Raw genomic sequence first — 12,708 nt, forward strand, 5'->3', positions numbered from 1 at the left:
ACTGATCCTTAAATCTTGTCTTTCTTTACATTCAATCCTTAGAAATTCGGTCTCCTGTGGCAGGGAACGTTTGAGGGGGATAATTTTCCAACTTCAAAAGTCATTCAGGGATTTTATCCTCAAAGGACTATAAAAAATTAACCTAGGTAACAAACAGAGGGGAGAATTGCCCTGGCATCAAGCTCTACACAAAGACATGCAATTTTGTTGTGATTAAAGGTGACATCCCAACACTGTTATTTTTTTGAGCCTCAATAGTAAGATTGCACCCAAAATATTTGATCCCACAGAGTAGGTACAAAGTGCTAATGACACTTAAAGAAACTAACGAGTTCCAGTGGGGAAAATCTTTGGAATGATACCTCCCAGTCATTTCCACTCAGCTTTTGCCAGGCACTAACATGGATAAAGACATTGACACTGTCGATGGGTAGGAGGAGATAGTGGGTAGTATAAGGCTTCTCTGCCCACATTGGAAAACAAAATATAATGGAAAACTTAAAAAAAATAGAATATAATTTACATTTATTTGCATAGTGCCAATGATGTATTTACTATCAAACGATCTTCACTGTGAACACAACAGAGACCAATACAGAAAGGCATTTTTTTTGAGGGGGGGCACGCAAGTGAGCGAGAGGCAGAGAGAGAGGGGGAGAGAGAGAGGGGGAGAGAGAGAGAGAGACTCCCACGAGGGCAGGGGATGGGGGGGAAAGAGAGAAAGAGGGGGAAAGAGAGAAAGATGGAGAAAGAGAGAGAGAGACAGAGACAGAGACAGAGAGACAGACAGAGAGAGAGAGAGAGATGGCAGGGCTAGTGTTTTTACCTGAAGTGGGGCTTGAGGTCACAAACCATGAAATCATGACCTGAGCCAAAGCCAGATGCTTAACTGACTGAGCCATCCAGGCGCCCCAGAAAGACGTGTTATTGATAAAGGTCAGCTACATCAGCCTGAATTTAAAGCTGTTGTATTCCCAGTAGTTCTTTAATATAAATACATTTTGACTTCTTCATTATGTTTCCAGTGTAGTCATGCTGAGAATTTGCCTATTAGAATAAATGATTTAACTATACATTATTTTTTTTTTACTTTTTTCTATTACACTAGATGGCACTCTCGTTTTAAAAAAAAAAAAAAAATGTCTGAAGTCCAACTTCGGCTCAGGTCATGATCTCACGGTTCATGAGTTCAAGCCCCATGTCGGGCTCTGTGCTGACAGCTCAGAGCCTGGAGCCTGCTTCAGATTCTGTCTTGCTCTCTCTCTGCCCCTCCCCTGCTCATGCTCTGTCTCTCTCTGTGTCAAAAATAAATAAAACATTAAAAAAATTTAAAAAAAGAAAAAGAGACAATATGTTTACTGGTGTTGAGAATCATGGCTTTAAAGGTTTCAAGCCTTTTTCCACCTCAGGACCTTTATACACGTTATTGCTGTCTCTGCCTAGAATGCTCTCCTCTGACTCTCTTCTTGATATGCCAAATTGCTAAACTTTCAGGTCTCAGCTAAAACATCCCTGACTTGACAAAGTAAGTCAGAGTCCCCTCTTCTAGGTTGCATAGCATCATGTATTTTTTCATGGCACTTACAATGATGGTAACGCAATGAAACCATTCATGTATTTTTTTATTAGTCTCTTTAATATCTGTCTCCATGCTAGGTACATGAAAGGTAGGAAATATAAGCCCGGTTAACCACTATGTCATTAACACCCAGCACCATGTCTGATGTGGTGTAGATGCTCAGTAAATGCTGGTTAGATGAATGAATAAAGATCCCAAAACAATCAAGTTGTACGACTAAGCAGCCAAGCTTACACGGGTAGCAAGTGGCAAAGCTCAGATCCTGACATATATATGATTGATGCCCCAAACCACATCTCATCACCTGTTTCTGGCTAAAGCAGCATCACAAATAGTGAAGTGAAATCGGTGTCTCACCTAAAATGTCACAAGTGAAACAAGACTGAATTGCCTTGCTCCAGGTTTCTCCTCTATGTCCCCTAGGGTGAGAAGTTATAATAGAAGTATAATTCTATTGCCAGACCCATGGCCAGTTTTCCTTCAGGCAATTTCCCTATTTGGATTCTCATATAGCCTGAGAGCATGTTAAAATCCTAGAAAAACTCCTCCTAGAAAAATGTATAATCATGGAAAATAATTTATTCACATTCATATTTATCCTATAAATCACCTGGCTTCACCTCCAAGCTGGTCACTTGCTGGGTCACGGGTGTCCCAAGGCTCTCCAAATACAGAACGGAGTGTGCAAAGAGCTTGCAAATAGTACAACCATGACCCGCTTCTGCCTTCTGGTCAGTCTGGCAGTTGACTGGTTTTTGTGAACTGAGCTGTGAACTGTCGGTGATTAGAAGCCATCAGGAAACAGGGGTCCACCAGACGCTGCACGGTTCTGGCCTCTCCCACGTGATTCCCCCGCTACACAATGAACTCAAAGGTGGCAAGAGGGTGGAAAGGAGCAAGCACAGATAATCTAGAACCATGCGGATGTGCACTCGAATTCTAGTCTCCCCCCACCCCCCGTCCAGCGGTGTGACCTCGGACAACTGACAAACTAGCTAAGCCTCTGTTTCCCCACTTAAAAATGGAGCTAATACTGACCTCGTAAGACTTTTACGAGCACTAATAAGGTGCGAAGCAGCTAACAGTCGCTCCACAACAGTAGTTGCTTAATCAGTGCTGGCACCTTTTCTTTTCAAAGGCTGCGTGATGTCTCCCTCTAAACTCTGACAGCATGTACTCTCTACGTAACTCACTTAGCATCTATCTACTCTCCTAACTGGCACATCCACTAATGTTCCGCGTTCCTTCCTTACCCAAACCATGTCTTCTATTTTATCCAACTGAGAGACTGTGTATATAGTATAAGCACAACATTGGCAGATACGTTTAGTGCCTAATAAGTGAAAGCCGTAAATAATAGTATTATCTCACACACTGTCAAGCCAAAAGCCTTATGTGAACATTCAATACATGTTTACTGATTTATTGTACAAAATAAACCAGATTAAATTCCGGCTTTACGGGTGTACAATCTGAACATGAAAATCTTCAGTTGGATGATTCCTGTGATCCAATACTTTCTGGATAATGACACAAACTGAAGCCTAAAGACTGAAATCAGAAAACGCTCCCAGTTCTTTTCAAATAAAGAAATTTAATTTTGCCAACTACAGACCAACGAACTTATTTTTGACTTGGGTTAATATATGGTTCGAGACACCAACGTGGAATATGAACATTATTTAACTAAATGGAATGAGGAAGTAACAGGTGCATCCTCTGGGAATGGTACACGAAGATCAGAACTAGCACTGGAGAGATGATCTAGGGGTCTAGTTAGAAGCAAGGCTGTGATTGGAGAGTGAGTTCACGTCAGAAAAGTCAGGACGCTGTTTTTTCAGTTCTGGGGACAAATGGGGAACTGTAGAGCTCTGGTGAACTTTGGAAGCCAGGGTACAGAGCCATTTACCTGAAGACAACACAGCGTTTAATGGGGAGAAGCCACAAAACCATAGCCCATGGAGGGATAGCTTTTCTTTGCTGCCAATGAGCCATGTAGTATCAGTGACAAGAAGAGAAAAGCGGGTGAGAAATTGGGCTACATGACATTTTGCTTATGCTATGGAAATGGGACCTCTTCACTTCTGGGTGCTAATAATTAGACAAGCCTGAGTTGGAGTCAAGCTTTAGATGAACAATGGGAGCTGCAGGAATCCTTCGAATGAATCCTTAAATTCTAATGATTCCGTATATATTGCGATCCATGTGAGAAAGTAGCTAAAAAGACTGCTCCACACAAACTCATGAAAAATACTTTGTTTAAGTTAAAGGAGACCAAGGGTTAATGAGAGGGAGGTAGCTATTCAAATGGAGGCAAAACATAGGCTTCTGTTAGATGATCAGGAAAGTCATGAACAATGTCTACACTGCAAATATGGGGAGAGCGTCACTTCTTTTCTGTTTTCCAAAATGCATACTCTCTGGCTAGTTCAATGATAATGATTGGATTAATCAAAGTACACGTTTCTACTAGAACAGTATTTCGAAGAGGACATAAAATCCAAGGTTGCCCCTTGGCCTTTTAATACTAGAAGAGAACAAATGATAGTAAGGGTCAGTAGTATTTCTTTTTGCCTCAGTTACACATGTGTGCATGCATACACATGCACGTACATATTGCATCGTGCTTTTTGCCTTGCCTTTTTGTAGCTCAGTATTTGGCTAAATACACTCCTGAGTAACAATACTTATTTTTACTTACTATAACATAGTGTCCTTTTAAAATTATATTATAGGGAGTACCATGATAATCATATTTTATATAGCAAGGAACAATAACAACAACAAAGAAATTCCATGATGTCTGGGTTTTCTCTCTAGTCCTGATGTTGGCTGATTTCAAGACTCTTTGGGCTTCAATATCTTCATATGCTTTCTTTTACACAAAATGAGAGTGTTAGGAGAAACAATAGCTGAAGTATCTTCAGTTTTAAAATTCTATTGTTTTGATTTAGTGGAAAGGTAGATACTTGTCTCTCTCAATACTTTCTGGGCATTTGGACCACAAGATAAAAAAAAAAAAATCACTCTCTTCCTTGCAGCAACAAATCCCAAGCGCAACAGGACTGAAATACCCTGCTAGGAATAAAAAGTCCTTAGGCGTTGGTCAATAAACCCTAACCTTAAGCCCCAAACCATTCCCCTCAATTGGTAATAAGCCAAAATCACTTTCCCTCATGTGCAAAGGGCATTTCTCACTTTCTTGTCCTACTGTCATCCTCCACGTATTTGTGAAATGCAGGACAGGATTTTGCTTTGTCTTCTACACTTTTTAGGAATACCTGTACAGCTATAGGTAGGTAGGAAAATTACATCATGGAAATTCTTATTTCGAAGTTTGTCTGGGTCACTGAGAATTCCTGGATGATTTTCCTCCAGTCTAAGCATTCGCGTCCTCTTGCAGGGCAGGAGAGACTCAGTCTGGCAAGAACAAGAACAGGACTTCCAAAAAGAACAAACACAACTTGTGACTTGCTGAGAGTGACTCAGGCGCTGGCCCTGTGCCCCCTGAGTCACAGGTGATCCATCACCGACACCGTTAGAGGGTGCCCGGCTGACAGAGGTGGCCACCTTCCTAGCTGCCAGATCTTCCATGTGCTGTGAGGGAATTATGCCCCTCTCTACATGTGCTGATTTAGTGCCCTGGCCCAGGAAAAACCTTCAGAAAGGAAAACCAGAGCTGGGTTCCCATTAGAGCAACAGCTACTGAGTGTGCAACACAATTCAGACCTGACCCTGTCTTGGCAGTCTAGCTGTTCACCCACCCCTGATGAGTGCTCAAATGGGTGGGAGAGACAGTTGGTGTGGCAGGTGTTCAGGGGGTGAAGCCGTTTGTGGTCTGGGGCGATCGACAACAACCTCATTCCTGAAACAGAAGGGCAGTTGGGCCCTGAGCTAAGAGTAAGACACGCACAAGACAGGCAAAGAAAAGGACATTTCCAAAGCGGGGGGCAATGTGTACGAAAGCGCAGAGGCAGAACGCACGTGGCCTGTTGGCACGGTTCAAGAATGAACATAAAGTATCCCCTTTGTCATCCGCATTTTACATCTCCGATGTTACAAAAGGAATATATCCTATCCATCTCACAAAAGTAGTAGGATTCACAGGGCAAACAGATAATACTTAGCTCTTCCCCAGACCCACATTCTATAAAATTGTGTCTTAGAAAATACTTGTATCGGTTGTCTTTCTCCCCATTGCTTTCTTTGTGGTTAATATGGAACCCCAACTTCCCACATCTCTTTAATCTGCTTCTGGAGTGGGAGACCTTGGCCAATTATAGAGTTGGGTGAAATTCAGCCAGTCTTATTATTGTATTACACGACACTGCTAAAACCTGTAGAGGATAACAGCAAAGGCTAAGTAGGATTTCTATTTTCAAGAAACTTTAGTAGGAAAGACAAAACATTGGCCTGTGAAACTATTAAATAAAATGCTGCCTTATATTATAGAAAGAGGAACCACAAACAATATTTTCATCCGAAGTTTATAGTTGGCATGGTCTACATAGACATACGTAAATCATAGGTCGATATGACTCATGACTCACTTGAGGGCTGCCACCAACTGTTGCCCAGTATGGGCACTGCACAAAAAAGGCACCAGACCTACGAAGTGAGCTCTTGGCTTAGCATGACATATGTGTGATGCTACATCAGGGGAGGGCACCATTTTCTAATTCTTCTACCTGGAAGGGGCACCTGTTCTTAATTCCTCCATCTAAGAGGGGATACCTTCCTCTCATTAGCTCAAAAGCCTCTTAGAGGTGAGTTGAGGGTCCTGATCCTCCTTTTTCATACGAGCAGACATGGCTTTTGACGAAATGCTTTGTAGATTACTCAATTTCTCAATCTTGGAGATGGATAAATAAGAAGCTAGAGAATAGATGGGGTGAAATGAATTTACATTCATTATTTTGGACTTCGTCATTGCATGAGCACCACTGTTCCACTCTGCTTCACTGTACACACCTCAGTGGTGTTCCAACGAGAGAGGCGCCCCAGCTTACCTCGTTCTCCTGGGGTCCCCGGCACACCTGCATTTCCTGGGAAACCTGGGGTCCCGGGGGGCCCTTGTTCACCAGGGGCTCCGGGTGAGCCTGGTCTGCCAGGCTCCCCGGGAGGCCCCTGGATGGTCCGCACTGATGAGGAGTGGCTGGGAATCTGGTTGAGGATGGCTGTGTACCTGGCCATGTGACCTGAGACACAAAGGGCAAAGACAACATTCAATGAACTGTCACACACAGAAAGGGGAGACAAGCGGTTTTATTTGTCAAGGTTCCAAACAATTCTGTCAGATAACCACAAGAGGAAAAGCACACCCCTCTGAAATATGTTGCTTTCCAAGTTAAAAATTATTACATTTTACTCTGGATGATATGAACAGCTGGACTGTATTCAAGATACATCTCAATAGTTTGCAATCCTACAGCTCACATCAGCATCCCAGTAAACATCAATGGGCAGAAGTCATAAATTCGATCTTCGCCCCCTACATTTATCTGACCCCCAAACCCTCACCCAGCTGCCCCTTTTCTCTAGCAACAACCCCACCAATTTATTTGCCTTTTTTCCAAACCCACAAAGACTGCTCCACCCTCTTGCTCACAAATCCCCAGACAAGTGTTCTGTTTCAATTCGTCTCTTCGTCGCCAAGCCTTTTTGCAGGAACCTTTACTTGGGTCCCAGCTGCAGAAACTCCCACGAGCTTTATTAAAAAAAAGAAAGAGAATCTGGCGCTCTCTCCTATAATCCCTTAACTCAGTTATGGCTGGAAGAATGTATTTTATTTTATTTATTTTTAAGTTTATTTATTTATTTTGAGAGCAAGTGAGTGAGCGTGAACGAGAGAGAGGCAGGGAGAGAGGGAGAGAGAGAGAATCCTAAGCAGGCTCCGTCCTGTCAGCGCAGAGGCCCATGTGGGGCTCGAACCCATGAACCGCGAGATCATGACCTGAGCCAAAATCAAGAGTTGGGCGCCCCTGGAAGAATGTATCTTAATAACCAGAAGTATAGATTGATAAAGAGCTTGCTACCATAATGCTTCATTCAGTTTTCCGGTAACATCAGAAGGTAAGATTTCCCACATAAGTGAATTTCCTAGATGAAAATCTCACCCTTTTCAAACATTCAAATCTAAATAAAGAATAGTAACCATTTTTAGAGGGATTATTTCTAGAATATATTCAAGGCATTCCTAAGCATAGGACCATGACCGCAACTAGGATTGGCTTCCTGGTGACTCAGGGGCCACCTGTAGGCGTGTGCTTTTCCACCTTTCTCTTTTGACAAGGGGCCATCCTTCATCACTTTCTCTACCTGTCATCACTTTGACCTCACACAGTTCCCCACATAACCTTTCCTCGAGTCATTCTTCTGATCAGCTCTGGACCAAAAACCAGATAACTCATGGTTTTATTATACTTAGAAGCTAACTGATGAATGAAGTTCTGAGCAGAAACCTAAGCCATGAAGTAAGGAGCCCAGAGGAACCTGAGGTGGCACGTGGGAAGGACCTGAGTCGGGATGTGGGAAGATGGCTGAGGTGCCAGAAACAGCCTCTGGGCAGGTCGGGGCTTGCTCATAAAGTTGCATGCAATCTTTTCTATTTCTTCTCTCACAACGGCACTCACAGGCAGGGCCTCCCTATTCTACAGGCTCATTTCAGCTTTCTTGTATAACTCCCTGCTGGCTTTCATTTCCTCCAAGTCATTCACAAGAATCTGAGATTTCCTGAGGGAAAAAACTCCATTTTGAACTCTGAGCTTGTAGGGCACGTCTTAAATAATCATATACTTTTAAAAGATTTTTATTCTACCGTGGAATATGACAACAACTACTGTGAAATCTTCCACATTTTGTGGTCAGTGAGTCCTATTTGGATTTAACCCTTAGGCTTCCTTAAAATAATTACCTGCTCATTTACTTTCATTTACTTGAAATGAGAAACCTACAAGATAATCCAAGGTACAGGTTAGCTTTGGACATATTCCACTTAATGTTCCATTTAGCTTTTATAATTTACTATGTTTTTAATGATCTTATTTTGGCATTAAACTTTAATAGTTTTGTTTAAAACTAGTAAATTCTCAGGGCGTCTGGGTGGCTCAGTCGGTTAAGCATCTGACTCTTGATCTCCACTCAGGTCATGATCTCACGGTTTGTGAGTTCGAGTCCCACATCGGGCTCTGTGCTGACAGTGCAGAGCCTGCTTGGGATTCCCTTTCTCTCCCTCCCTCTCTGCCCCTTCCACACACACACTCTCTGTCTCTCCCTCTCCCTCTCTCTCTCAGAATAAATACATTTAAATAAAAAAAAAAATAAAACTGGTAAACTCTCTCACACACACATTTAGTTTGGGCAATGTATAAAATGAAATAAAGTTAAAATATAGGAAGCATTACTCCTATGCCTGAAGACTGTAGCTTTGTACATGGTCTGCATGATTTATGTCTTAATGAAAACGCTCCCAAGATGGTGTGGACAGTAACTCCATGCCTTCCCAAAGATGAGGTCTGGGTTTCTCTACTACAGATGGAATTTGGGATATCTGCTACAGCCAAAAGGCCTACCTGGATGCTTATGAGACTCCTAGATGTCCTTGGGTCAAAAAAAATGTAACCTTTCAGAGCTGAGGCAGCCACTCAGCTCATGGGAGGGGCGTGTGCTACCAGAGTAGGGGGCTTGACAGCTAGAGCTAAGCCAGAGATGGCTGGGTTTGAATATTTCATCTCTACAAGGCCTTAGATCTTCCTGGAATCGAACAAATCATTGGCAAAAGGAAGGGCCCACACTAGTAACCCTCTGGTTAGATTATTGAGACAAAACGTCAGAGGGCCTGGGAGAAACACAAAATGGGTAGATATACAAGTGAATGAACACGAATCAGTAATTGGAACACTGCTGTGGGAAAGTTGGGTGTCATATAAAGCATGTTCCAGTGTAATTTTTGGCATGAGCACCAGTGTCATGCCAAAAATGTCACGTGAAGGCCGCCCCTGTGTGCGTGTAGGGGCATTATTATATTGTATTTACATAAATGTTACAGAATAAAGTGAAGGGCCTTAGGCCAGTCCAAAGAAAAGGACAAAAAGGAGGTATTGATTTAAATCTAGTGAGTTGATAGAAATCAACACCATGAATCATCTCTTTGAAAGCAGCTTCGGATTCCTTCGTCTGGCAGATTTCAAGTGCTGAGTACTTGAGGAAAAAAAATCTATCCACTTGAAGATGAAGAAAGAACAAAAGATCTGATCGGGGCAGTCAAGTTAGATCTCTATGGGCAAAAGGAGAGCTCTTGGACAGATGCCACAGAGGAATTAGGTATCTGTGACATCGACACAGAACTCAAGGGTGATCTGTAATGACCTCTGTAATGGGTTAGTTATGGCCATCTGTAAAGCTTACCCATCTGCACCAAGACAAAGCTTTGGAGGTGTTCTCTTGAGCCACTAACTCTTGGGAGGGGCAGATTCCCATCTGGACGAACCACAGAGTACAATATCCGAAACTGTCACGCACTTACTTTTTTTATTTTAATTTTTTTTAATGTTTATTTATTTTTGAGAGAGAGAGAGAGAGAGACAGAGCATGAACAGGGGAGGGTCAGAGAGAGGGAGACACAGAATCCGAAATAGGCTCCAGGCTCTGAGCGGTCAGCACAGAGCCTGACGCGGGGCTCGAACTCATGGACCACGAGATCATGACCCGAGCTGAAGTCGGCCACTTAACCGACTGAGCCACCCAGGCGCCCCGTGTCACGCACTTACTTTGGATCAGCTGCTCGCACACCTGACGCGCCACTGCTCGGACCATGGCCTGAGACTGCAGATCACCCTAGATGAAAAAGAAGCATCTTCCTGACTCTCAGGTCCAAGCCCAGCTGCATGGCGATACTTCCAGGATGCAGACCTGGCTTCATTAGCTGTTCCCACCTGGTCCCTGTGGCTCCCGTGACAGACAGGATTGACCACCATGTGCAGAGAAGGTCATGCAATTTGACACTCATGGTGTCAGGTTCCTGGGAGTCTATATTAAATGTAAAGGCCCAAGTACGTATTTCTGTTCCCAGATTCTAAAAAATTTAAGTTTTGAAACAAACCCATATGTATTTAATGCCTCCTTTATAGTTATTCAGAACTTATAAAATATAGCACTTTTTCAGGCAGTGGCTTATTTACTATCAATAACAACTCAAAGGAAAGACATTAAACCCATTTTATAGATGAACAGAGTTAAACACGTTGCCCAAAGTTTCACAAAGGTAACTGACTGGATGAGCCCAAAGCCGCTGCTGTTTCTGCTACCCAGCCCAGTTCTATCAGGCGACAGCACAATTCTATCAGCAGCTGCACAATTTCTCAAAAGGGAGAGAACGTCCCTAAAACAAACTGACTTACAGGATACAGCCAGTTCATTGATGTATGTCTGCCATTAGCTGTTAACATTGGCCCATCAGGCAAGACACAAGCCCCATTTCTACTACTTGGCAAATGTACAGGGCTTTTGTTTCTCTGATGCCTTTTTACATCCATTGTATAAGTCTGTCCTCAAATTCACTCCGGAGTTCAGAGTTGTTTGATCCTCTCTCTCTGATCCTTGAAGAAATGGGCCTGAGGTCATTTAGCTGAATGGCAGCAGATACACAACTAGAAACCTGCTCTCCTGACTTCTAGCCCACCGGGTGTTTTTCCACCTGACAATGTGCTCACAGTCCAATGAGTTGAGGAGAGCGAGGAGAGAGGGAATGAAATAAGAGCAATGAATAATCATGACAGTATAAATGGTCATCCTTTATCAGGCTTTGGTGATGAAAGATGTGCAGCCAGCTGTGCGTGATAAACAGAGCCGGAGGGTACTTACTCTTTCTCCTCGTTCCCCCTTTGCTCCAGGGATACCCTGTAAAAATCGTAAATCGTCAAGTTACTTATCACACTGCATTCAGCTGGGCATAATGAGGATGCATCTTTTCTTATTTTGTTAAGATGTTTTTCTTAGCTCTAGTGATTGTGCAGCACAAACAGGTACACAACAGGAATAAACAAACAGCGACCTGTAAACCCAGCAAACAGAAGTAGCTCTTTGAAATATTTTGCTCCCCCAGCCTTTGAATAGGTAGAGAGAGCATTTTTTTTTAACACAAAATTGGGATCATGGGGCAATGCTGTTTTGCCATGTAGTTTCACTGAATAGATCGCTCACATCTTTTCACACTAAACACCTCCCGCCCACGGATTGTACTCTACCGATGCTTCCTGATTTATCTTACAAACCTCTGCTGAATAGCTAAATTGTTTCCATTTTTAAAAGAAGGAAGTAAAAGATCTTCCACCGTAAGAGTTCAGGGTAAGAGATGACATTTGTGAAACCCCATAACCCGACTCCGCTTTCCGTCTGGCGTCACAGCACACAATTCCTTCCCCACGGTTCTCCCTGATAACGGGCACTCATATTAACATGAATTCTCAGTTAAATTATTATTTTGTTTCGTGGCTTAGCTACTCTTTGACCCATAAGAAACTATTATTACGGCACACATTTTTACTGAAAAGATAAGGGAGTTTGCAAGGTATCTGTAATGAATTGACACTAATAAGCAAAACATGTGTCTTCAGAGCATTCCACCTGTCGTTTCGACTCTAAAACAACGTAGTAGAATTCACTGAACAATATTTTTATAGTCTCTACCAAAAGGATAGTAAATGGCATTTACAGATGGAATGTACCCACATGGTCAGACTGTTGGAGTTGTTACAATAATCTCAACAGGTCCTACCCAAGTATCTTCTCCAAAATCTCTACTTGATCAACAGTCACCTTCCAAATTGTGGTTCACCCCATGGTGTGCAGGGATATTGACTTTCTGGAAAAATAAGATGCCCTGAATTGTAGTGTTAGCCGTTTTTGGAGGTGTAAATCCATCTACTGTGGTTGATTTCAAGCTACAAAATGTGCTGCCACTCAAGACGGAAATGAGATGGGAAGAGAAGCGCGTAACCTACTCTCCTGAGCAGCTGCAAGCAGCTGGAGCCCACCACTGGTTGTCTTTTCTCCTCTCTCCCTTGCATCTCGCAATGTCTATTCAACACACACACACACACACACACACACACACACACACACACACACAC

At 42.8% G+C, this 12,708-nt stretch overlaps 1 protein-coding gene across 5 annotated transcripts in view; it reads right to left on the reverse strand.

Annotated features, from left to right (window-relative positions):
* The window catches only part of COL14A1 (collagen type XIV alpha 1 chain), a 211,034-nt gene that overhangs the window by 15,325 nt on the left and 183,001 nt on the right, over positions 1-12,708 (reverse strand). For all 5 annotated transcript variants that reach the window (XM_049632956.1, XM_049632953.1, XM_049632952.1 and 2 more), the window contains exons 43-45: positions 11,441-11,476; positions 10,348-10,414; positions 6,589-6,777 (exon numbers count right to left, since the gene is read on the reverse strand). In XM_049632956.1, coding sequence (XP_049488913.1) covers positions 6,589-6,777; positions 10,348-10,414; positions 11,441-11,476 — 292 coding nt within the window. The remainder of the gene's footprint in view (positions 1-6,588; positions 6,778-10,347; positions 10,415-11,440; positions 11,477-12,708) is intronic.

The sequence above is a fragment of the Panthera uncia genome, chromosome F2 (genome assembly GCF_023721935.1).
Source record: "Panthera uncia isolate 11264 chromosome F2, Puncia_PCG_1.0, whole genome shotgun sequence".
NCBI classification, from domain to species: domain Eukaryota; kingdom Metazoa; phylum Chordata; class Mammalia; order Carnivora; family Felidae; genus Panthera; species Panthera uncia.